At 40.3% G+C, this 27,433-nt stretch overlaps 3 protein-coding genes across 3 annotated transcripts; 2 read left to right on the top strand and 1 right to left on the bottom strand.

The window, feature by feature from the left end:
- Positions 1 to 368: 368 nt before the first annotated feature.
- Positions 369 to 782, bottom strand: LOC136281161 (octapeptide-repeat protein T2-like). Its single transcript, XM_066167390.1, has one exon. It carries the CDS (start codon positions 780 to 782, stop codon positions 369 to 371), a length of 414 nt encoding a protein of 137 aa, XP_066023487.1.
- Positions 783 to 2,398: 1,616 nt separating this feature from the next.
- On the top strand, positions 2,399 to 3,391 carry LOC136281160 (uncharacterized). The gene has a single exon (XM_066167389.1). The coding sequence runs from the start codon at positions 2,399 to 2,401 to the stop codon at positions 3,389 to 3,391; it is 993 nt and encodes a 330-aa protein (XP_066023486.1).
- A 722-nt stretch (positions 3,392 to 4,113) lies between these two features.
- LOC136281159 (leucine-rich repeat and transmembrane domain-containing protein 2-like) lies at positions 4,114 to 8,057 on the top strand. The gene is made up of 4 exons (XM_066167388.1): positions 4,114 to 4,351; positions 4,927 to 5,041; positions 7,249 to 7,320; positions 7,982 to 8,057. The coding sequence occupies exons 1-4, from the start codon at positions 4,114 to 4,116 to the stop codon at positions 8,055 to 8,057; spliced, it is 501 nt and encodes a 166-aa protein (XP_066023485.1).
- Positions 8,058 to 27,433: the final 19,376 nt, after the last annotated feature.

Raw genomic sequence — 27,433 nt, 5'->3', positions numbered from 1 at the left:
TCTTGCCTGCTTTTCTGTGTGTCCATCTCTCTCTGTCTGTCTGTTTGTCGGTCTGTCTTCCTGCCTACATGCTTCTCTGTCTACCTGTCTGTCTGTCTCTCTGTGTTTCTGTGTGTCTCTCTGTCTCTTTGTGTCTCTGGCTGTTGGTCTAGCGCCTGCTTCTCTTTGTCTGTCTGCTTACCTGTCTGGCTGCCTGTCTCTCTGTCTGTCTGTCTGCCTGTCTCTCTGTCTGTCTGTCTGCCTGTCTGTCTGTATGTCTGTTGTTCTGTTTGTCTGCTTGCCTGTCTGTCTGCCTATCTCTCTGCCTCCCTGCCTCCCTGCCTGACAGTCTGTCTTACTGCCTGTCAGCTGATGTGTCTTGCTGCCTGTCAGTTGGTGTGTCTAGCTGCCTGTCTGCCTCTCTGTCTTGCCTGATGCCTGTCTGTTTGTCGTTGCATCTGTATGTCTGACTGCCTGCCTGTCTGTCTGTATATCTGGCTGCCTCTCCGTCTGTCTGCCTGTGTTTCTGTTTGTCTGCCTGCTAGTTCATCTGTCTGTCTGACTGCCTGCCTGACTCTCCTTCTGCCTGTCTGTCTACCTGTCTGTCTCTCTGTGTGCCTGCCTGTTGGACTGTGTGCCTGCCTGTCTACCTGTTGGTCTGCCTGTTGCTCACCTGCCTGCCTGCCTGTGTGTCTGTGTGTCTGTCCGTCTCTCTGTTTGCCTGTATTTTTGCCTGCCTGCCAGTCTGTCTGTCTATCTATCTCTCTGTCTGTCTCTCTGTTGGTCTCTCTGTCTGCCTGCATGCCTTTTTGTCTCCTCTTTCTATCTGCCTTTCTGTGTGTCTGTGTCTGTCTGTGTTTAGTTCTGTGTCTGTCTGCTGCCTGCTGCCTGCCTGTCTTTCTGTGTACCCTCCTGGTTGTCTATCTGGCTACCTTTCTGAGAATCTGCCTGTGTGTTCCTATCTGACTGTCTGCCTGCCTGTCTAACTGTCTGTCTTTTTGCCTGTCTGTCTCTCCGTCTGCCTGTCTGTCTGTCTGTCTGTCTCTCTCTGCCTGCCTCTCTGACTGTCTGCCTGCCTGTCTAACTGTCTGTCTGCCTGCCTGCTTGTCTGTCTGTCTGTCTGTCTGTGTGTCTGCGTGTCTGTATGTCTATCTGTCTGTCTGTCTGCCTATATTCTTGCTTACCTGCATATCTGCCTCTCTCTCCGCCTGCTTGTCTGACTGTCTACCTGCCTGCCTAGCTGTCCATCTGCCTGTTTGTGTGTGTGTGTCTATCTATCTGTTTGTCTGTATGTCTGTTTGCCTTTATGTTTGTCTGCCTGCCTGTCTGTCTGTCGTTTGGTCTTTCTACCTGTCTGCATGCCTGCATGCCTTTCTCTCTGCCTGTCTGTCTGCCGGTCTTTCTGTCTGTCTGTCTGTGTTTGGTTCTGTGTATCTGTCTGTCTGCCTACTGCCCTCCTGTCTGTTGACTATTACTCAGGCATTATACGAGAGAGTAGTAATAATCCCCGAACTCTTTTCAATACGGTAAATAAGCTCCTACATAAGTGCGTGCCAGCAGAGTATCCTTCAGGGTGTGTGTCTGATGGTGATCTTGCTAACAAGTCCATTGACTTCTTTAGTGAGAAGATTACAGTTCTGCGAAACTCACTTGACTCCACATCTGATATTGTTGTGGAGTCCGATGGCATTGTCCATCAGTGTGCCTTGTCATGTTTTAAGTCTGTCACATCGTCTGATGTCTCGGAATTACTTAGTAAGATGACCATCAAATCCTGTCCTCTTGATCCCGTCCCTGCTTCTGTTTTGAAGCAGTGCACATCAGGTCTTTTGCCTGTTATGACTCAAATTGTAAATCAGTCTTTATGTCTAGCTGTTTTTCCAGACTGTTTTAAGCTTGCATTGTTGAATCCTCTTCTCAAAAAGCCCACACTTGATGTTGAAGTTTTTTCGAATTTTCGTCCTATCTCAAATTTGACGTTCATGTCTAAACTCACTGAGAAGGTGGTGGCATCTCTGTTGATTAATCACATTTCTAGTAATGGACTTGATGAAATACTACAATCTGCATATAGACAATTTCGTAGTACCGAAACAGCTTTAGTTAAAGTTTTTAATGATATTATCCAAGACGTTGATAGGAATAGGACTGTTATCTTACTTTTATTAGATCTATCAGCCGCTTTCGATACGGTCGATCACACTATACTGATTGAGAGATAAACCGCTTCGGTCTTTGCGATCTAGCTCTGGCCTGGTTTAAATAATACCTGAGCGACAGAACTCATTTTGTGAGTATTCGTGGTGCGCGGTCTGTCACGTGTTCGCTGTCGTGCGGAGTACCACAGGGCTCCGTGCTTGGACCGATTTTATACCTGCTCTATACCTCCCCATTGGGGGATATTGTCGGACAATACAACATGGGCTATCATTTCTATGCTGATGATACTCAGTTGTATCTGTCTTTCAATTCTCTCAGTGGGGATGATCAAGCTTATTCTGTCTCTCAGGTTGAATCTTGTGTTAGAGATATCGACCGTTGGATGTCTTGTAACAAACTTAAGTTGAATAGGGACAAGACGGAACTGCTCGTTATCAGTTCAAAATATCGGCCACGCCCATCTTTAGATAGTATCCTGATTGGTGATCATCGTGTAGAGCGGTCTGACAAAGCTAGGAACATAGGAGTTGTTTTTTATGAGACCTTGTCACTGGATAAGCATGTGAGTTCCGTTTGTAAATCTGCTTTATTTCATCTTCGGAATATCGCTAAGATTAGAATGTATCTGACTTCTGAGAGCACAAAGACCCTTGTCCATGCTTACGTTACTTGTCGACTGGACAATTGTAACTCGTTGCTCCTCGGGTCACCGGACTATATTATTCAGAAGCTCCAGCGCGTTCAAAACTGCGCCGCACGCCTTGTAGCTGGGCAACCTAGGGCTGCGCACATTCGCCCCGTCCTTAAGGAGCTACACTGGTTACCTGTGGAGCAGCGAATTACCTTTAAAGTATTACTGTTAACTTTTAAAGCTCTCAATAATCTGGCGCCTCCGTATTTAAGTCAACTTATAGTCCCATATAACCCTACAAGAAATCTTAGGTCTGCTGGTAAACATTTATTAGAAGTACCGAATGTGCGCCTGAAGAGCTATGGGGACAGGGCCTTTTCGGTCGCTGCCCCAAAGCAATGGAATGATATTCCCTTAGACATTAAATTAAGTGGATCAGTTGATGTTTTTCTTGTCTGTCCATCTTTATGTCTGTCTGTCTGCCTGTCTTTCTCCTTGTCTGCCTGCCTGTCTGACTGTCTGCCTGACTGTCTAGCTGTTTCTCTGCGTGCCTGCCTTTATGTCTGTTGGTATGTCTATCTGTCTGTCTGTATTCTTGCCCGCCTGCCTGTGTGGGTTTGATTCTGTGTATGTGTCTGTCTGGTTGTCTGCCTGCTTGTATTTCTTCCTCTCTTTCTCTGTGACTTTCTGTCTGCTTTTCTGTGTGCCTGTGTGTGTTTTTCTATCTGTCTGTCTGTCTGTCTGCTGCCTGCCTGTATCTCTGTCTGCCTGCCTTTCTCTGTCTCTGCCTGCCTGTCTGCCTTCCTGTCTGTCTCGGTGTCTGTCTTCGGATTCCGTCCTCCAATGCTTTACCACTGAGCCACAGAGACTTTACGGTGAGCGAGGTCCATAACGAAGTTCATTTGACACGCGTCCTGCATACTGCTAGGATTAGGACTGTCGATAGCGTCATGTTTGAAGGTCGAGTTAATGATATGGTAGACCTTCGCAGGTGTCCTTCCCAAAAACCATTTTTAACGCGCCATTTGAAGCACAACCACATTAAACTATTTATTAATAGAAAGATTATAAAATACACTATTCGGCAAAAATTATTTCGTTTTAGCTCGATCTGATCGTAGACCGAAATGGGCGCAACAATTCTAATTCTCCGCGGCGAATTTTTTTACTTCTTTTGCTGAAAGCCACGCTCTTCTGGGTACTTTCACCAAGGGACTCTTTTCCTTTTAACCTTTCTCCACGTCCCGTACTGTTTCTAAGGTTCTCTAAATACATGCACCATAATCATTCCCACAATTACTTTCCTTTTTTTTTTTTTGAAATCTGATATAGTCAATCCTACGATGGACCAAGCTCCAAAGACGCAGTATGTATTTTTAAACAGAACCTCTAAACTGTGGTGCCCAGTGAAGGGTGCGCCGGCTGCATACATTGTATGGAGAAAAAAAGGTGTCGCTGTTCAAAATAGTACCAGCATAACATTTCAGCTTAAAGTAACTTCGGGAAACAACGTGAATTACAGCTGTGGAGTAAGAAGAGATGGAGAGGTATTAAGAAGGAGCATCAGCCTCAGAATTGAAGGTAAGGTTTTATTGTTTTGTTAAAGTATATCAGTACTTTACATAATTGTTCTGTCTAAACCTAAACTTTATTATTTGCTCAAAAATATAACCACCCAAAAAAACGGAAAAGTTAGTTTGGTGGTTGAATCTCATTTAACCTTTTAAAAGTAATATTTCTATATCCCTTTATTTAAGTTGTATGCTGCTTTTAGGTTTGAATGTTAATTATTGGTATGATATTATCCGATGAAGGAGACGGCTTAAATGATGAGAACCAAAGGAAATTCTCACATTTATACGCTTAAACTTATTTCTATTCCAAGTGAAGTTACTATGCCACAGTTTGTCGAGTTCGGCGCTTGCATACAGTGTACCTGAAGTTCGTGTTGTCGATCCGGTTTTCACCTTTGATTCATAATATGTTAATTTACATCGTAACTCTGAAGTGTTCGTCTAATCTTAGTAACTGTGATTTTACAGTAATGTTCTATCAAAATGAAATATCCTTCGTTGCCAAAACAACTGACTTAACTCTTTCAAATTTAAAGCCTTTGTTGAAGAATTTAAATTCAATCATTTTTTTCCTCATTTTAGAGTGCCCAGACCCTTGCGAATGTGACGTCTTCCACCAAACTATTGTTAGTGTGAATTGCAGTGGAAAAAGCGTTGATTCAATTCCATGGCAATTTCCGCTTGCCATGTCAAAATTGTGAGTGTAATTAAACGGTTATAAACACCAAGAAAAGATTGACCCAAAGGACTGCTTCTCCACCAAAAGCCCTATTCTTAGAGGAATCCCTCTGATGCTATCGTAGATCTACCTCCCCCTTTAGGGCATTTTTCTCGAAGGAATTACTTTTATGTTATTGCAAGACTCAAATTAGGATAACCTTAGGGCAATGTATAATGTACAACGATGGGTAGTCGAGTCGTGGAAATTCTTAATGTGTACGATGACCTGCACAGGATTTTTTATATCCTACTAGGATATACAAGAAGGGTGTTATCTTCAAGTGATTAAACAGAGATTAGCTCAAGAAAAAGGCTTATATGTGGGATTTAGTCACTTCACTTGATCCTCTCTTAAAACAAGTTACGCACATGTCCTAAACCGTGCGAATTTAACACTCAACGTGTAGTATAATAACAGAGTGGGAAATGAGGGATTTGCTTTATCAGGTTGACCAAAGAGTGAATTAGTTTTGAAGCCACGATAACGAAGAATCTAAACTCAACTTAAGTTTAAACTCTCAGTTTGCAACAAAAGGTTGCAGCACACCTAGCTGAAAACGTTCTATTATAGGTCACTGAAAAAAAGTATAAAACATAAACTTATCAGCCCAGTTTAGTTTGTCTGCCGACGTTACGACGAATTTAGTTTGCATTGCCCTACTTTTTTCACATTTGCAAGCGTAATAATTGATCAGAAATCCATGTAGCTTTCTTGATATCTGGGATACAAAACATTATTTATATGAAGAATACAGATAAGTAACAAATTCTTCTTTCAGCGAGATTTCAAATATAAAACAACTACTTGATACTAAAGGAAGTAAAAGAACGCCAATCAAAAAAGCACTGAATGAGCCAATTTCTAGTGCTGTTTTTCACATTGCAAAGCTCAGTGGCCCACTGGTGTGGGTGTTTGACTCCAGATTGACAGGTCCGGGTTTAAGCCCTGGCCAGATCATTGTGTTGTGTTCGGGGACAGACATACTCTCCAGCTAGGGGTTAAAAACAGATACAGCGAGATTACGAAAGCTATTGATGAAGTTCCCGGCGATGGACTATCTTTCCACTCAAGTGGAGCATCATTACTTTGAGTAAACTTACTCTTCGGAAAGTGGCAAAAGATCTAGCGGTGCTGGGTAACCCATGATTCAAGATACGATATAAGTTATTTATTAACTACTTTCTTTATGTATTTCCTTATAGTTTTGACAATGAAGATATTAAACGTTGAGTTGTCATTCTCATCGTAACGGTCGTATTCAGCATGTACTTTACACGTCTCAAACGATATCTTGATAGGCACTTAAGGAACAACAAGTTGAGGGACTTGCCCCAAGGCATCTTCAATAATTATACTCAGCTGGAATTCCTGTAAGCCAAGACTATTTTTTTATCGATCTAAAAGTTAACAACAAAATCCGTATTAGACACGTTTGTAATGATTCTTGATAGGAATGTGAGTAACAGTGAATTAAAGGACTTCTCTACTTATAATCCGTCGTTGTAAGGCAGAGTTTTTCTAGCTCCCAACAATCATGACTAACTCCCCCCAACCTTTACATGAACACTTTAAATGTACCCGAATTCATTACCTCAGTCACTGTGTCAGTGACAATGACTGACGTATGATCTTGCAGCCTGATCGTCCGGATGAGGGTAATCCTGCGAAGGACTGTTGTTGACTGACAAATTCAATCGACCACTATGATGACCTCCGTCGGGCTTATCGAAACGTTGAGAATTGGGTCCGAACACACAATCCTCCGCAGAACCACTGTAACCCAGACAATAACAACTAACAGATAAAATCCACTTCATTTGGGGAGTCTTCCCGCAACAAATTGCCAAATCCCCCCCTCCCTTCTTTTTTAATGTCAATGGACATTTACCTAATACCCCCTCCTTCAGGCGCTGAGTTTACATAGAGCTCCCCAATCCAAGAATTAAGGTACAGTCTCCAAAATAAAACACTCAACTTGAAAATGGAACATGCTCACTTGAAGTTCTGGTTAAGCAATAATAGGTTTTATTCATGGCTGATAGAAAAGAAAGGATTAAATAAATTTGTTTGAACCCCCATATCAAAGCACGAAAGAAAATACAGCATCACCGGATATACCATTTAATTTAAGGTAATTATCGAATACATCGTAATGAACACCACCCTCTATCACTTCTTGACAGGGAAATGAGCAAGAACTCGTTGAAGGAATTACCATCAGGCATATTCAGTAACAATAACAAGCTGTTCACCCTGTAAGTTGGGATTCTATCTTCTTTTTGTAAAGAATGCCTAAGATCCATCTCACATTAGGCAAGATAGATATCATATCAAAGCATGCAAGGAAATACAGCACTACCGGATACATCCTTCGATTTAACGTAATTGTGGAATACATCGTAATGTACACTATTCTCTATCACTTCTTGGCAGGGAAATGAACAACAATCGGTTGAAGGAATTATCACCGGGCATATTCAGTAACAATACCAAGCTGTCCATCCTGTAAGTTAGGACCCTTTCTCCTTTTTGTAAAGAATGACTAAGATATATCTCGCACTGGTTATAAAAGATATCGTATCAAAGCATGCAAGGAAATACAGCATTACCAGATATATCCTTTAATTTAATATAATAGTTGCATATATCGTAATAAACACCACTTCTTGGCAGGAATATCAGCAACAACCAGTTGAAGAAATTACCATCAGGAATATTCAGCAACAATAACAAGCTGTTCGCCCTGTAAGTTAGGACCCTTTCTTTTTTTTTTTATAAAGAATGACTAAGATCTATCTCGCACTGGGCAAAGTAGATATAATATCAAAGCATGCAGGGAAATACAGCATTACCAGATACACCCTTTAATTTAATGTAATAGTTGAATATATCGTAATGAACACCACTTCTTGGCAGGGATATCAGCAACAACCAGATGAAGGAATTACCATCAGGAATATTCAGTAACAATACTAAGCTTTCTTTCCTGTAAGTTAGGACCCTTTCTTCTTTTTGTAAATAATTAGTAAGGTCTATCTCGCACTGGTCATAAGATATATCATATCAAAGCATGCAAGGAAATACAGCATTACCAGATACACCCTTTAATTTAATGTAATAGTTGACTATAACGTAATAAACACCACTTCTTGGCAGGGTAATAAGCAACAACCCGTTGAAGGAGTTACCATCAGGCATATTCAGTAACAATACCAAGCTGCTCGCTCTGTAAGTTGGCACTTTTTCTTCTTTTTGACCCATAAGACCCATCTCGCACTGGGTAAGATAGATATCATATAAAAGTATATAGGGGAATACAGCATCACCGGACACACCCTTTAATTCAACGTAATCGTCGAATTCATCGTAATGAATATCACCCTCTGTCACTTCTTGACAGGAATATGAGCAACAACCAGTTAGAGAAATTACCATCAGGAATATTCAGTAACAATAACAAGCTGTCCTTCCTGTAAGTTGAGACTCTTTCTTCTTTTTGTAAATAATTTCTAAGATCCATCTCGCACTGGGCAAGGTAAATATCATATCAAAGCATGCAAAGAAATACAGCATTAACAGATACACCCTTTAATTTAATGTAATTGTTGAATATATCGTAATTAACACCACTTCTTGGCAGTGTAATGAGCAACAACCAGTTGAAGGAATTACCATCAGGCATATTCAACAAGAAAACCAAGCTGTTCGCCCTGTAAGTTGGGACTCTTTCTTCTTTTTGTAAAGAATGCCTGAAATCCATCTCGCACAGGGAAAGATACTAGCAGATCAGAGCATGCTGAATTTTTCTATGATAAACATTCATAGTTTTGATCAGACAGTGATCAATGAAAAGTGAAATCAGAGATTAAACGAACCAATCAAAGTGCTTACATGGAAACTTTTGCTTCAGAGTGTAGAACCTGGGTTGTCTTCTGTGACATGACTCAGCTGTGGCAAACAATGAAGGAAAAAATTTTTGAGCGTAAAAAATTAATTGACAGAACTTTGTTTACGAAGACCATGTCGTTAATACCACTTTGAATTTATTTTGGTATGTTGTTACGAAACAACCAATTGGAGAGATTGCTAGCTGGTATTTCAATAACAACATTCAGCTAACTTACTTGTAAGATTGCTGCCTTATTTTAGTAAAAAAGCGTTCAATCCATCCCACCTCGGCAAGAATATCATCAGAACTGAGCACCTATTTACAGCGGTTTTAAAATTTTCGTCAGTCCCTCACTAGTTTCCTTGAATAGCCACCTTCTTAGTTACTACACTACTAAATTTTGTATGTAAAAAGTTTTCCATTATAAGTTTGTTTGTACAAAAACTGGCCGTCTGGTTGAAAAGGAAGCCCAGTAAAACAAAGAAAAGCTTCTATAAAATATCATCCGGTGAATCAACATTGGAAACCGTCGATCTCTAAAACTTCTTTGGAATTCATCTTACAAGCAGTAAGGATATAGTTTTTAATTTCTTGGTGATCTTTTAACCCAATAAAATCCGATTAATCTTTAATAATTAACATATAGAAACCGGTTCGAGCACTTCTCAGCCTTATTCCCTTTAGAGTGTCGAGGTGGGAGGTGCAACTCTTTGTGTCGTTCAATCGTCCTTGACTTCGATGGATGAAGGAAAAATAGGGCTTGATATTATTTATTCGAGCCTCTCAATAAGGCTCTCTAAGAGTCCTATTCACTGTGCATTTGGTCCAGAAGATGTGATCATCACTTTTAAATGCAGGTTGCAAGTTTCAATTATATGATAAAAATGACAATCTGTATAAAACAAGGTAAACGTTACTTATGTTAGAATACTAATTAGGCGAAGCTGTCGAGACGTATACCCACCAGTCACATTTTCTTCATTTTCAATATATCTGCTTGTAATCAAGTGTAGATACCGGTCGCGAGTTTCAATTTCTCAATCAAATAAAACCCGAAAAGGACTTTGTGATATATCATGAAGGAAAATCATCCAATGCAGTGTATGAACCTTGACTTGCATAAAATTATGCATGGTTTGTTGTTATTCCTCCCAAATTGTAGGAGGGTCTTGTAATGGTAGGACTGTGGTGTGAGATATCGTGGCCTTGTAGAACCATGTTTTTTTGAGCTGATAATCAAATATGGATTACCCTCGATTAACACTCGAAGCTGGAGATCTATCGAGTAGTGTCTTCCATCACATATATCGCGTCAGAAGCCCTCAGTAAACACTCTTGTTTACCCTTGCAACGAACACGATTTTCGAGCGCTAAAGAGCGAGACTGGCATGCAAGAATGTGGATCTGGACTCATAACAAGAGATGCCTTCGAAGAGATCAAAGACGAGGTTAAAAAAAAGCACCAGTACTCAAGTACTTCAGAAAGGGTGACCCAACAGAGGGCCGAGAAGATGCGTCCAAGAAGAGACTTGACTTTACACTGATGCAGCATGGTGAAACTTTGACACTCCCGTTGGCAGAGAGGAAGGACTCTAACATCGAGAAGTAATTTTGTTCCCGGTCTTTGGCATAGAGCATAACCACCAATACGTGTTCGTTAAGAAAGTCATCCTGCGGACTGATCCAAAAGCCCTGGTCTTTATAATGTAGAAGCCTCAAACATCAGCACCTAAGAAGCTGAAGCGCCTCGTGACCACTTCAGCAGTATGACTATGAGATAAGCTACAAGCCTCGGAAAGGTATGCTGCTGGCCAGCTTTCTATCAAGAGCTTGCATGAAGGACTGTGAGCTTACCCCTGCAGAACAAGTGGTCGATCGCATTCATACCAACCAATTCCTTTCCATTCCAGATCACCAACTCAGTGAAACCCAGAGAGAGGGAGAGAGAGAACTTTGTTACCCAACTCTACAGAGGCTAAAAACAATCTTGGATGGCTTTCCTGATAAAAAAGATGATCTCCTAGCAGCCATCCATCCGAGCGACTCCACTCCACTCCACACGAGCCTCAAGTACCTCCGTTAGCAGACGTTACAATATGACCTAACATGAGACAAAGCCACAGCGGCAAAACAAAGAGCTGGCCAGTCACTTTCTGTAACACACAAGCTCCGAGAAGTGGAGGCCAGACCACTAGATTTGGACGGTTGTCAAAGCCATCAATTTACTTACAGGACCATGCTTAAGTAAAATCGAATGGCTGACTGTAGACAACCGTCCTCACCCGTCTACCACTTGAGAGTTCATAGCCATAGAGTACATATCAGTGAATATAAGGCATGCAAATTTTGCTTCATAAAGCCTAATCAGGAGACTAATATGCCGGTTCTCTTTCCATCTCTTTTGAAGTCGGAAGCAAATTGTTATAAGCATCATTTTGATCTAAAATCATGACTATACCTAGCACTATAAACCTGAACATAGCGCTCTAGTTCGCACTTGCCCAATTTAACACGCTGTTTATAATTTTTGCTATAACTATTGAGACGTTTTGTGTTATTATTTTAAGTTTTCCCACTCTTGTCCTTTAACGGTAACTATCTACAGATCTTCAATAGGTTAAGGTTGACAAGGCCACTCGAAATCAATGGGAAAACTACTTTAAAGGAATGCTAACTCAGCTTTTACATGCTTAAAGGAACGGTTACAAAATCATAAAAACAGAGGTAAACATTGTAAGTACGTTCGTGGCTAAGAATTAGAGACAATTATGAACTTATTACTGGCGGTAGAGAGATCCTGTCATTGAGCAGAAAGAGGGAGATCCAATCGCTATGGCTTTTGGTGCTCTAATCATCTAACCTCTGATCACGAATTTACATGTGACGTCCATAGCAAAGCAGTGCTCGTTCGCCGATGATGCAGGTGGAACAGGCTCTACTACAGAGATGAAGAGATAGTAAGACATGCTGAGTACCCTGGGTCCAGATTTTGGCTACTTCTCAAACAGCAAGAAGCGCTGTATTATCGCAAAGCCAAACAAGAAAGAAAGTGTGAAAGAAGTGTTTACCTCCTAAGAACCAGGATCTACTAGAACCACTGGAGAATGCAATATATCTACTACTTATTGTTGCATAGCGGAACGCAGTTGCAATTAGCCAGATTGAACGGGAGTTCCGTAATGCTGTCAAACTACAATATGACTGGCCATTCGATGATATTCCCTCCACATGTTCACGCGTGTATGCAGGGAAGTCTTTATGTTAGAACACGACATAATGAGCTGAGAGACCTGAACCCTGAACTCTTAAGTGCGGTATGTAACGATGTTGAAGGCGAACCCGACCCTAAAGACATCAGCAGACACAGCTGAACAGAGGAGCTAAAAAGGCACGAAAGTGGTCATTATTGCAATGGATTCTGTGAACACCAACGATCGGCATTCTCTGATGTCAGGGTTTTCCAACCAAATACCATGTAGTTATTTTGTGACTCTGGGCTCTTACATGATAGTATGCATAAGAATGAGAAGAAGCGACAGTACTCAATGACAGTTCTCGACATTGAACACGGAACATTTACACCCCTAATATTTACCACAACCGTCGGAATGGGCTAAGAATGCTTGACTTCAGATAACACAGTCGTCTCGCGAAAATGATAGTTTTAACGAAGGGAGACAATTGCAAAGTAGGGCAAAAACATCTTTATTCCTAGTAAAATGCGCCTTCATCTGCTCGAGGGGCTCACGACTAACGCGAAGGGTGTCTTGCAATGGGAAGAATGATGATTTTGACGTTCAGACAACGGAGAGAAGGAATTCGACTCTGAAATTTAGATTTCATCAGCTTTTGATCGATCTTTTCAGTGTCGTTATTTTAAACATGGATTAAATTTCCAGCCACATATTGTTTTATTTCATTAATTTTTTTTTAATTAGTATTAAACCATAGTACATACCTGCTGGATATATATAGCTTGGAGAGACCTTTTTTTAGCGTTTGTAAAAGACAATACTCCTACAAAACGTAGAAAAGGTCTTTGCCCTGTTCCTTGGCTGTCAAGTGCAATTCTCGACCGGATCAAGAAAAAGGAGTCTGTACGTAGAAGCTCAAGTCCCATCCATCCGTCAAGCTGAGGGAGAGGTTTCTTAGCTTACAGGCTCATATCAACCGTATGCTCAAGAAAAGTAGAGAAAAATTTTTTGAGACTGTGAACATTGACTTCAAATCCAATTCTGGACGTCTGTGGTCAGTTCTTAAGATAAACTCCAAGACACATAGCATGCCAGAGCTGGTCTCCTTGGAAACAGACAATGCAAGATCAACTGCTGACACCCCTAGAGATATATGAGGAATGTTTAATAAATACTTCATATCGGCTTTTGTAGAAAATGCAAATACAAACTCAACCCTGCTCACAGAGGACTCTACGTCAAACTCCGTCATTTTGGACATTTCTCTGCCTGTTCAAGAAGTTCAATCAATTCAATCAGCCGCTCCCATCATCGTTCTGTCTTTAACCATGTTGTTCAATAGATCTCTAGGGTCATATTCCAAGTGAGTGGAAGCTGGCAAACATAGTACCTGTCCACAAAAAGAATGAAAAGGCATACTTCGAAAAATGCCGCCTTATCTCTTTACACGGTATCGTTTCCAAAGTTATGGAACGTTGTGTTCTTAACAATATCAAGGGAAAACTATCCGAGTTTATATCTGCCAGGCAACATGGATTCCAGAGTGGTAAATTATGTATAACCAACTTGCTCGAATCGCTGGACACCATCGGCTCACTTTGGGATAGGGGAAGCCAGATAGACTCTGTTAACACGACCTTTTATTGCACATGCTCCAAGAAGCGGCTTTCGGTGGAAACTTACTAAGATGGTTTAGTTCCTACCTCATAGGCCGACGGTAACGAGTCACCATACTTGGTGCATTCTCACGTGACCTACCAGTCACTTCCGGGGTTCCGCAAGGGTCCATTTGGGGACCAGCCTTATTCCTTATTTATGTGAACAGTCTCCCAAGTGGTGTAAGAAACAGCGAGGTAATGATGTTCGCCGAAAATACAAAAACCTATAAAGAAATAAAGTCCAGGGACGATTGTGCCTCTCTCCAGGAGGACCTTGATAGCCTTTCTGCATGGTCTGCTGACTCCAGACTTTCTTTAAACGTAACCAAATACAAGGTCCAAACCATTAAAAGGAAACGACGTCCAATCTCCGCAAGCTACCAGATTACTGGCTGCGTCATTAAGTCTACAGCGTCAGAGCGTGATCTTTGTGTGTCTGTATCCGGTGACCTGACCTGGAACAACCAAGTTCACGAACAAGCTGCCCGTGCAAACAAGCTCTTGGGATACATCCAAAGGAATACTAAACTCACCATAAATACACCTGTGAGGCGCACTCTATACGTCGGCCTGGTGCGACCCCATATTAATTATGGCCCCCCGCCCCCAGTGTGGGCTCCACAATCCATTGAACTAATTTCCAAAGATCCATCCAAAGACGTGCCAATTCCCTAAGCATTACTTTCAATTTTCAAAACAAAGTTTATTTCTAAAGCGAACAAAAGTGTCGTCAGCACGCTACAATAGGCCAATCAGAATCCCTGTTAGAATGGTTCAAATAATCTGATTGGTTTTACAAGTCTACAGCTGTCAAAAATGCCAAACCATCAAAGTTCAAAAACCATCAAAGTTCACATTCTGCAATAGTTTACAAACTAAAATAGTTCGGCAGGTCGAATTTAACATTTTCGCCTGAAGGTTTTAAGTTTCTAATAAAGAATCTTAAAGTGAAATGTTCAGTGAACTTCAGCCGAATTGTGGCTCATAAAAACACGCGAGTTTCCTCACATGACAAGGTAGAAAACAAAATGTTCAAAACGAATGTTTTTTGAATGAACGAAAGCCGAATTCACCGGAACATGAAGATCGCTCGGGATGACAGCGCTGCAAAACTCGGCTTCAGTGACTGATGTGACTTTCCACATAACGCATCGGAAAGGATATCAGTGCAAGCCATTATTTTTTCACTCGAAGGGCGGCCGATGTAGTTTCTGAGGCTTGCTTTACTGCGATGACTGGAGATCGCTATGATGAGCGAGCCACGATGGACTTTAGCATGATCATATTCGCTCTGACACCGTCATGATTACTATGAGTTTTAACAGTTATGCCAGTTTGATTATATTTTGGTCATCATTTCTGTTTTGTTTTGTTTTGTTTTTGAACACTGAACTTTTTATACTATACGAGAGTTAGCTGTGTTTGATTTTTATTACCGCACGTAAGCTTGCAATCTAACTGAGCGTGAAAATCTATTGTCTAGTTTGTTTTCCTTCGAGGATTTTCGTGTCTGCTCACGTTTTTATAACGTAAATTACGGCGCCTGGTACGTTTAAAAACCTTTGTACAATAGTACAATTTGGCAGATGGCGTGACAGCTTTAGCTCAGCTCTATGCTCTATACTCTCATGGAGCACGCTCTTTCAACCAATGACAGTGCGCGTTATAGCCGTAAAAAAGTATTTAATTGAAGAAATCATAGATAAATGTTCTGATCGACATTCACGAAGAGCGAGATTTTGAAATGGATTTGATTGTTTCTTACTCAAAACATCTCTAGCTCCTTAAATGTATTGATGATAATGATGATGCATTTAGATTGATAAAGCAGCTGAACACTTGTTACACACACCAACTGTCGTCATTTTCTGACAGCAGTTTGGACAACAACCAATTGGAGGAGTTGCCAAAAGACATATTCAATAAAAATTTTGAGCGATTTTAATCCTACTGACTTTTAAAAGTAAGACAAGAGGACATAAATAGATACTTTTAGAGATAGTTGGTGGGATTTAAGGCATTACAATAATTATACTTTGTTGCTTAAGTCCCAGATTTGTATTATTGTTTGATACGTCAGTCTTAATAGACCCTTGAGCCCTCAATATAAATAGCGAAGCATGTAATTCATCTCACCTACAGAGAAAATATAGTTTTTAGTTACTCGACGATTATTTATCCTGATTTTTCCTTGAAAATTTGGATATAGTTATCCATTTAAGCAATTCTCTGCCTAATTCCATTTGGAACGTCGAGGTAAGAAAAACAAAGAAGGGTTGAAGAGGAGAGATCTGGCCACTAGAGGTCTTTATTTTTTTGCAACCCGAAGAAAAGGGCGCTTCGTTGTGTCGTTCAATCGTGCTTGATTTTTGAATCTGCAGGCAAGGATGAGTTTGTTAGTTACGCCGAAGATAAAAACTGAAAAGACCATCGATGAAACAATATCACAAGGTTTCTAGCCAATACGTGACAAATTAAAGCAACGTTCGGTCACATTTTAAGTACGCAGGTTACTAATTTATCTCAGCATCATAAATGCGTCAAAACGGTATCTCAATGTGAATGGTTTTTTAAGACTGTAAAGGACAAAAGTACTCACCGGTGAAACCTGTACTACTTAGCGTATGAATTAAAGCCCATTAAAATTCCTTATTTTCGATTAATGTACAAGAAAGGAGCAGGCACAACAAGAAAATTCAGGCAGGCACGATATCATCTAATCGAGTCTCCCAAGAGGGCTCTATCAGAGGCCTTTCCTCTGTGCATTTTATCCAGAGGATGTCATCATTGCTTTTGAATGCGCGTTGCAAGTTTCAATTCTACGATAAAACGACACTTTATATAAAACAAAGTAAACGCTATTTATGTTAGAAAAATTATTAAGCGAAGCTGTCAAGTGGTATACCCACCGATTACATTTTCTTAATTTACATTATAACTGTTTGTAATCAGGTGTGGACACTGGTTGCAAGTTACATTTTCTAATTCGAAGAAAATCTGAAAAAGGTATTTGTAATATACTATCACGGTAAAACATCCAATGCAGAATATGAACCTAAACTTGGTTAAAATTAGGCCTCATGAGTTGTTTCCCCTCCAAATTGTAAGAGGGTTTTGTAATGGTAGGAGTGTGTTGCTAGATATCGTTACCTAGTAGAACCATGTGCTTTAGAGCAGGTAGGCCATCAAACCGGTTTAAAGACCAAACCGGTGGGCCATCAAACGTTGAAAAATATGACGTCCTGAGCAGATAGCAGCAGCAGCGCATCAGTTCCCAGCCAAAAACAGCGTAGGAAATCTTCACATCTTTGTGCCAGTTCTTCCGAGGCTAGATCTTTGCAGAGATTTAGAAAACAACTGCAAAAATTGACTTCAAACATGGAATTTACCCTCCATTTACCCCCGAAGCTGGAAGACTATCGAACAGCGACGTTAATCACATGTTTCGGGTCAGAAGCCCTCGATATCCTGGTTTAACCGGTAAACCAGGATATCGAGGGCCTCTGCTTTGCCTCCAGAGAGGATAAAAATCCTAGTTTCTTAACGGATGTGTTATTAAGCCTCATTCAGAATATGAAAGAGCTCGAGATATGTTCTTTTGTATTGTTTGTCCATAACGATAAAAAGTAACCTAAAAACAAAAGAACTCACAAATCAGTCCCGCTTGAGCCAAGGGTCAGGAGTCAAAATTCATCAAGAGGTCCACGTTGACACGGCCACTAGAAATCAAAGGGGAAACTACTCGAAAGGGATGCTAAATCAGCTTATATGTACGCGTGGTGGTGCTCAAAGGACCGATTACAAAAAGCGAAAAAAAGATAACAGAACAGCAAACGCTAGAAGTACGTCCGTGGCCAAGACGTGGAGACAATAATTAACTTATCACTGGCGGCAAAGATATCCTGTCACTAATCAGAAGGGACCACACAGGGAAATCTGGCCGCTATGGCTCTTTTTGTTCCTAGCGTCCAGCCTATGATCACGTGTCTGCAAGTAGAGGCTGCAGCAAAGCGGTGCCAGTTCTCAAATGATGATGGTGGAACAGGTTACACTACAGAAATGAGATAGTAGGGCATGCGGAGTACCCTGAGTCCAGATTTTGGCTTCTTCCCAAACGAAAAAAAGTGATGGATTATCGCAAAGCCGGACTAGACAGGCAGTGTGAAGGAAGTATTTATAGAAAAGGACGTTAACATAACAGTATAGAATGGAAGGCACAACGGGGCACGGGGATAAGTTCACGAGAGGTGTCTGATTGGGTCAGTGAAGTAGGTTAATTGGCAACATTCGCTTAGACAAGGCCACAGGAATGTTATGCCGTACTACCTTCGGCTTAAAACGTCGGTGTACTTACTTTCTGGCATCACTGCTCCAGTACCGGGATCTATTAGAGCCTAGCGAATGTAATATTTCTGGGACTTATTACTGGGATAACGAAACGCAAGTGTAGTCGGCTAGAGACGTACATCCAGCGCTCTGGATTCCAAATCCAAGCCGGGACTACGCTTCATCAGTCGAGGTGACAACGCACCTCGTTAAGCATCTCAAAAATCTTATACACATTAGCCACCAGACGAGTCTCTTGGTAAGTCGGCACACAACGTAATCAGTTGCGAAAGACCAGGAAAACTCAGAGACAGTGCAGAGAGGATTAGGGTAAGGGCACCACCAAAGATTAAGCTAATGCTTGACCAGGCAGCTGAAAAAGGGTCATCTGTGTGGCTGACAGCACTTTCGAGAAATGGGCGTCAACTTGATTAAAGAGGAGTTCCGTAATGCTGTCGAGCTATAATATGACCGGCCAGTTGATGATATTCCCTCCACGTGTCCACGTGTCCACGTGTCCACGTGTGTATGCGGGCAAGTCTGTACGTTAGACAACGCCATGATTTGTAAAGGAGGTAGATTTTTCATACAACAACATAATGAGCTGAGAGTTCTCGATACTAAACACGAAACATTAACATCCCTAGTATTTACCACAACCGGCAGAATGAGTGACTTCGATAACAATAAAATACGATTGCGCTCGAAAGTGGTATCATCGTTGTTATTATGAATACCATTGTTATCATAACCATTGTTATCATTGCTGTGGTTGCATCATCTATTTGAGACTTTGATTTTAAATTTTCTTTCTTTTTTTATCAAAATGGGCCTTTGCTAGTTATCCTTAACACTCAGAATCTTCACCAGCTTCCAGTCATTGAAATGCGATCATTTTACGTTTTGATTTCAGAAGGCAAGAAAAGGTAAAATGCAACGTGCCGGAAAGTAAAAGAGTCAAAGAACATTCTATGTGCACCGACATCAAATAATCAACTATAAGAGTTTACTGCTCTACACTTATGAGATGTCGGTGGATAAAGAACCAAGTTTCAATGAAACAATCGAGCAAAATACCAAAAAAATGCTTTAGAACAAAGTGGAAGTACTCGGTTTTGAGTCCAGAAAAGTTCTTTACAAGAGCAAATGTTCTTTATAGAGCAGTTTCATTCGTCCCCAAAAATTATTAACCGTTCGAGTAAGATCCTCTGTAAGCTAAAGTTCTGTGTTTGCGATAATGGTACTCATGCTGGAGACAACTGCAGTTTCGGTTGTTCTTTATCGGCCTTAATGATAAATTGATACTCCTGTGAAACTTTATCAGCATCAGAGCTCAGGAGCTTATTTTCAAAGATGGCTGTAGTTCTAACGTTTTTAAATTACACACTATTTGCGACTTTTTTTTTCTGCAGTGACCATGGGTAATTAGCCTTTTCCTAAGCAGTTACATACACTAACTGTCTTCTTTTGCTGATAGGTACTTGCACAATAACCAGTTGGAGGACTTGCCGAAAGACATTTTCAATAACAATATCAACCTTAAAGAACTGTAAGTAAAAAAAAGTAAAGAGTTTTTACAATAGTTTTACTCCAGGCCCACTGAATTTGTAAAAGAAGGAAAGGGGACATAAACAGATAATTTGAGGGACAGTTGTGACATTTAAAGTATCACAAAAATTAGACTTTGTCGCAAAAGTTAAAATTATGGGCATATTTTAGGTACGCAGGCTATTAATTTATCATAGCAGCCGAGTCGCACCTCATTGCGTGAAACATTTTTCTCCATGTGACCGGTTTTGGTCAAAAGTACTGTGGTACATAGCATACGACGTAACGCACATGAAAGGTGCTTATTTCCGGTGGGTGGACCTAGAGGGACAACAAGACAACTCAGGCACGAAATCATTTATTCGTGTCTCTCAATTAAGGCTCTCTTGGAGTCCTACTCACTGTGCATTTAATCCAAAGTATGTGGTTATCGCTTTTGGATATGGGTTGCAAGGTTGAATTGTACGATGAAACGACAATATATATTAAACAAGGTAAAATTTATTTATGTTAGAATGCTTATTATGCGACGCTGTCGAGTGGCATACCCACAAGTCACTTTTTCCTTATTTACAATTAAACTATTAAGTTTGTAATAAAGAGTGGATATCAGTTGCTAGTTACAATTTCTCAATTAAAGAAAATCCGAAAAGGGTTTTTGTCATACATTATCACGTAAAAACATCCAATGCAGAGTAAGAACCTCAACTTGCTTAAAATTATGCCTGTTATGTTGTTTTCCCACCAAAATTGTGAGAAGTTGATGCGGACTCGCACGAAACTTACCAGAAGTTGAAGTCCGAGAGGAATTGCAGTTGTTACCATACCCAGAGGGATTACTTGTGAACGCGTTGCGCCTAACTAAATCAATTCTTTACCGCACCGCCACTGGGCATCAAGTTTTGAACATAAGGTGGGGTCCAAGGGAGGGCACGTTATGCCACTGTGTATGATTAAAAGTGGAATTCCAGTCGAACTGTAACTTTCGGTTAGTCTCGCTCAACTTTTTTATTCCACCTTGTCATCCACGAGGGATCAGTCGCCATGAACAGGCCCATATTTAAGCGACGATTTTATCCAGTACTTTATCAACGAAAGTGTCTTCTTTTCAATCATATTGGCATAATTTGTTCATGGGCATCATTACAATAGAGTATTAGTTATGCGACGTTGAAGAGCTGCTGTACCACTGCATGGTATGCCAACCAGTCACTCGTATTTTCATTTACTTCAAAGCTGTTTCTCGTCAGGATTAAAGGCCGGTTAAAATTTTTTGATTAAGCTAAACCTGAAAGGATTTTAATGTTGATTTGCTGGGCTAAATATTAAACTGAGATGACGAGTAAAATTCAAATTGTGCCACAATGGTTCCGTCCAGCCAAAAAGCTTTTACGTTAAACGCAACTAAAACTATGGTCAAGTTAAAGATGAGTGATCATCACAGTAATGAACACTTTTAAAGCAGTTGTGGAAATGAAGCCTTAAAATAGTTTAATTGGCCGCGTTGTTCAAAGCTGGGTTAAGATAACCCGGGGTTAGTGTAAAATCTGGTTTCAGATCTGAAAGCTTTGAAAGAAAATCCAGTCTAATTCTCTTTGTCCAAAATTTGATTATTGCATGCTCCAAAAAGAAAAATGAAAATTATCCCTAAAAGGCATTTGAACAAAGAAATAAAGAAACCCGGAGTTAAATTTGATCCTGGGCTAGCGCTAATTGACCTTCGAACAACAAGGCCCAGGCCTTCACGGAGTTCAGCCCATGACCTCCGCGACTCCGGTACAGTACCCTATCAACTAGGTTGACAGGCCCAATTGGAGCTAGAAGCTTGGTTCTGTACCTCTGCCACTTATATAGAGTATTTTTGAGCGTGTAAATTGGGGTTCAATGAGTAAAGTCCCGCCGTATTTTTAATTTCACTATTGACTTGTTCCCATTTATCTGGAGGCTTTTTCTCCGTTTTCTAATTATTTTGCCTAAAATGATTTAAATTTGCGAAAGGTGGCAGGCAGGAATATTTCATATTTAATGCATGATATAGGTAGACTCAAACGAGCTAGAAATAATTTTTTCCGGAGAATTTGTTTGTTATATATCCTCAGATACAACACCGAAAAAAATTTAGAACACAACATAAAATTTACTTCAACACAATTCTTTATTCCATTGTGGACGACTCTCTGTAATAATATTCCTCCCCCATCCATCCCTTGAGAAATCAAAATCACAGGGAGTATATATATCACTAGCTATAAAGAATAAAAGTTTTGCTTAATAGAGTCCGACCAAAAGACTTACATGCCGGGTTTTTTTTGATTTTCAACCATTCTACAAGCTACATTAAACAGAAAAAAATACTTCATATCAGACTTTGATTGGCGAAATAAGTTTAAACATGGCGTTATCATTGGTGTTGGTACAAGTGGAGAAACTGTGTATGTAAAGTTTAAAAATAAAAGAAAAAATACTATTCAGACAATTTGTGTCTTGGTATTTCTTAAACTCCCCCTCCCTGCAATCAATTTCGTCTTTATTATAATGAGGACTGCTCTAGATGACAGCGTGCAATGTTAGGTCTCTATATGTAAAACCGGAAAGAAGACATCAGTTCTAAGGCAATATGACTTTGTTAGCAAATTATAACTCTAAAATATACGTCATTTTCGAGCATACACGGTGCCCGCACCATGTTGATAAGCAAAACGTAATTAAAACCCCTTTCTATTACTTTTGGTAGGCGGTTGCAGAACAACCAGTTGAAGAAATTACCACCAAGCATTTTCAGTGACAACACCAAACTGAAATGGCTGTAAGTTTGGAACGCGTTAAATCCATCGCGCATTGATAAAAATACTAACAGCTACGAGCAGCGATGTCTTTGCTCCAAATGAAATCAGCTACGAAGTAGGAGTGTTTTAATTTTGTATACATGGAATTTTTTCCCGTGCAAGTACAATGGAGTAGTGGTGTCGGTCAGATGCACCCTTTGACTCCACTCTCCTACCCCCTGTGCTACATTCCTCTCCTCACTTCCGCTGAACACTACATGCCATTCCCATTTATATATCTTCAAATTTTGCTCTCTAAAAATTATCAAAGAAAAATTGTGAAGTGTATTGCGAAGTTAGTGTGTTTTGAAGTTAGTGTTTTCAACAAGAATTTCCTTCCTAATCGTAGTTTATTATACTGTATAATCTCTGTCAAAGACTGCACTCCCAAGTTTCGCCTTTTAAAAGTTTTCCCATGATAAGCTTCTTTGGTCAAAGAGTGACATAGCTCGTCGAAAATAAAATCCAGTAAACCAGAGAAAGAAATTTATACAACGAAGGAACATCACGCAGCGTCGATCTCCATGCAACAAATCGAAACAGAGTAAGGTCAAAAATCACTGGGGCACTCCTTAATTTACCTATTCCATTATCTTTGTGATATGAAAGCCAAAAGTCTGCTAGTGACATTTATAGTGTTTCACTTGCACAGGGAGGGGCGTCCAAATGTTATCAAGTATCTAGTTAGTTTATTACGATATAGACATTCGTTCATATTTCAAAGGGTTTTTGTGATATTCTATCACGGAAAAACATCCAATGCAAAATATGCGCCTTGATGTGCATAAAATTATGCATGTTATGTTGTTTTCCCTCCCAAATTGTAAGAGAGTCTTGTAATGGAAGGAATTATGCTGCGAGATATTGTGACCCAATAGAACCATGTGCTTTGGAACTGATAGGCCATCAAACCTGTTCAAAGTGGCGTTTACCCTGTCTTTTCTGATATTCCGGGAAGCTAACACTACATGAAGGCATGGCAAATTCTCAGCAAGACTTATGGCAGCTTTTAACCTGTGTTTTTGTCGAATTGAAGCTGAATCTGAACCGAGACACGGCGACAGAACCTTGAAAAATATAACGTCCCAGGCAGATAGCAGTAACAGCGCACCTGTTTCAAGCCTCAAACACCGCAGCAAATCTTTACTTCTAATGTTCCAGTTCTTCCGAGGCTAGGTCACCGTAAAGATCGCATGTATCGGAACAGAAGCCCTAAACATTCACTCTGGTTTAGCCTTTGTCTCCAAGGAAAAGAAAGATTGAATCGATAAAGTCTTAGAGATGTGAAATAATTACTGCGTAGGTAAGAAGAACACAATATTCTAGCGCTGGACAAATTTTAAACATCATGGGGCAAGACTGTTGAGGAGCAAAATTCATCAAGCTGAAAAAGGAGAAGTTCGAATTAAAAGAAAACAAGTGCCATTCATTGGACATGAGATGACCTACAATGGATTGGAGACAGATTAAAGGCGATTGGATGCAACAGTCAAGATGGAGCGACCAACAGATGTATCAGCAATGCAAACATTCATAGGGCTAGTGGGGTATCTTTCTAATTTCTTTAAAACCTTTCAGAAATGTGAGAGCCACTACGCCGCCTGACACGCAAGAATGCTGAGTGGATCTGGACTCGTGAGCACAAGGATGTCATCGAAAAGATTAAAGGACAACATAGGGAGATCTGATCGTTATGGCTCTTTGTGCTCTTTGTATCCAGCCTCTATTTACGAGTCTACAGGTGACGTCCACCGCAAAGCAGTGCTCGTTCGCCGATGATGCAAGTGCTACAGGCTCTACTACAGAAATGAAGAGTTAGTGATGCATGCTGAGTACCCTAAGTCAAGATTTTGGCTACTTTCCAAACACCAAGAAGAGTTGGTTGATCGCAAAGTCGCATAAGAAGAAAGAAATTGTGAAAGAAATATTTAAGGAAACGGCGATAAGCTTCCGGGAGTATGAGGATAAAACCATCAGTCAAAAGACGGGAAAATGCTGTAGAACAAAGTGGTAGCACTCAGTTTTGAGTCCAGAAATGTTCTTTAAGTTTTTATAGAGCTGTCTCATACTTCCCGAAAGATCATTAAACTTTTAAGTAAGATCCTCTGTAAGCTAAGGTTCTGTGTTTGTGATAATGGTACTCATGCTGGAGACAACTAAAACTGTAGCTGCGGTCGTTCTTCATCGATGATGGTGATTCATGTGCAACTTTAACAGCTTTAGAGCTCAGAAGACTCTTTTCAAAGATGGTTGTGGTTCCACTGTGGTAAAATGACGCACTATTTGCGGCTTTTTTATTCTGCTGTGACCATGGGAAATTAGCCTTTTCCTAAGCAGTCCTACCACAAATTAGTCAACATTGGTAAAAAGGGAATCAAACAAGTTTATTGCCTGGGGTTAGGGTTAGGAAAAATTATAGATTGATATTGATACAGACATCCAAAGTATTGATGATAATGATGATGCGTTTAGATTGATGATGCAGCTGCACTCATCACATTTTCTTCATTTACATTTTAACCGTTTGTAATCAGGTGTGGATATCGCTCACAAGTTTCAATTTCTCAATTAAATTCTCACCACACCACACCACAACCTTTCATGGGCTTTCCTCACTTGACAATCACGTGAATGAAGATTGTAAACCATAATTACATAGAAAAAGGTTTGTAAGAGTCTCAGTAAGAGTATTGTTTCAGCTAGTGAAAACGCTTCAACAATTTGACAAATAACGACGTTTACATGTAGACGCTTTCACTTATAATGCCTTGATTTGTTTTCTTGTGTTAGAGGTCTGAACAATAACAATCTTAGGGATTTACCTCCCGGAGTTTGAAGCTTTAAACAAACTACTTTAAAAAGAAAAGGAATTTTATATCTAGACTTTACTCAGCAAAATATGTTTGAACATGGCGTTATCATTTTTGCTGATATAAGCGAAGACACTGTGTATGTAAACCTAAACGAAACTATCCAGATATTTTGTGTCTTGGTATCTTACCCTGCCCTCCCTGCAATCGATGCCGCCTGGCTTATAATGAGGAATACTCTAAATGGGTGTGTAATATCAAGCCTTATGTATTACAAAATGGGTAACGGGAGGAGGGAGAAAAGGCTTATGTAAAGTGTTTAGTTTTTTTTTCAGTGGTTACCGAAAAAAAAAAAAGAAGTCTCAATTAGTTTTGCGCCAGATTATAATTCCTAATGCTACCCCAGGTCTCTTTATGCAAAACTGAAAAGGGGAATCGGTTCCTGAACATGTGACGTTGCTGGCAGATCAAAACATTAATGTTTTGGAACATACATAGTTCTTGCACTATGTCGACAAGAACAGTGCAATCAACACCCTTTTCTGTTACTTTTGGTAGGTGGTTGAACAACAACCAGTTGAAGAAACTACCATCAGGCATTCTCAGTAACAACACCCAGCTAATAGTGCTGTAAGTTTGGAGTCAGTTTCATTTACGTGTAAGAAACGCGTCAAATTTATCGCGCACTGGTGAAAAGGCCAACAGCTACGAGCAGCGATGTCTTTGCTACAAATGAAATCAGTTGAATGTTCTATTTTCGTGAACATGGAATTTATATCCTCGGCAAGTACAATGGGATAGGGGCGTAGGTCAAATCCACTCATGGACTCCAGCCTCCTACCCCTGTGTTACATCCCTGTCCCCACTTCTGCTGAACACTACGTGCCATTCTCATTTACAGATCTTTAAATCCTACTTCATATACAAATTATCAAATGCAAAGAAAACTTATGAAGTGTATTCCGAAGTTAGTATGTTCTGAAGTTAGTGCTCTAAACTAGAATTTACTTTCCATTGGTAGTTTTATTTTTTATTGCATAATCACCTTGTCTAAGAGTCCTATTCACTGTGCATTTGATCCAGAGGATGTGATCACCGTTTTGAATGCAGGTCTGCAATAAAACGACAATCTACATAAAACAAGGTCAACCTCACTTATGCTAATCATCCAATGCAGAGTAAGAACATTGACATGCTTAAAATTATGCATGTCATGTTATTTTCCCTCCCCAATTTTAACAGGGTCTAGTAATGATAGCACTGTGGTGCAAGATATCGGGACCTAGTAGAACCATGTGCTTTCGAGCTGGTAGGCCATCAAATCAGTTCAAAGTTCTGTTTACCCTGTCTTTTCTGATAATTCGAGCCGCTAACGCTATATGGTGTCATGGGAAATTGTCAGCAAGACATACAGCAGCTTTTGAATTTAAGCTGACTTTGGACCAAGACACAGCGACAGAACCTAGACACGTCGCAAGCTGACAGCAGCAGTAGCAGCGCATCAGTTCCAAGCCTCAAACACGGCAGCAAATCTTCATTTCAAATGTTCCAGTACTTCCGAGGCCTCGTCTTCATGGAGATCTAGAACAAAATTGGGAGCGGGATTTAGTTTTGTGCCAGATTATAATTCGTTATGCTACCCCAGGCATTTTCAGTAACAACACCCAGCTTATAATGCTGTATGTTTGGAGTCAGTCTCATTTATGTGTAGCAAACGCGTAAAATTTATTGCGCATTGGTAAAAAGACCAACAGCGATGAGCAGCGATGTCTTAGCTCCGAATGAAATCAACTACGAAGTAAAAACGTTCTTTTTGCGTAAAGATAGAATTTATCTCCCCTGCAAGTACAATGGGGTCCGAGTGTGGGTCAAATGCACTCATGGACTTCGCCCTGCTACCCCTGTGTTACATCCCTCTCCTTACTTCTGCTGAATACTTTATGGCATTCCCATTTGTGTCTCTATAAATTTTGCTCGGTAAACAAATTATCAAAGACAAATTGTGCGTTAAAATTGTACAGGAAGGGGCGTCAAAATGTTATGAAGCGTTAAGTTCGTTCATTACTATTTATTAATTCGTTCATATTTGGCATGGAGTCACTATGGGAATCGGAAGTC

The sequence above is a fragment of the Pocillopora verrucosa genome, chromosome 5 (genome assembly GCF_036669915.1).
Source record: "Pocillopora verrucosa isolate sample1 chromosome 5, ASM3666991v2, whole genome shotgun sequence".
Lineage (NCBI taxonomy): Eukaryota > Metazoa > Cnidaria > Anthozoa > Scleractinia > Pocilloporidae > Pocillopora > Pocillopora verrucosa.
Note: the sequence above shows the minus strand (reverse complement) of the source record. Positions and strands in the feature narration are given on the sequence as shown.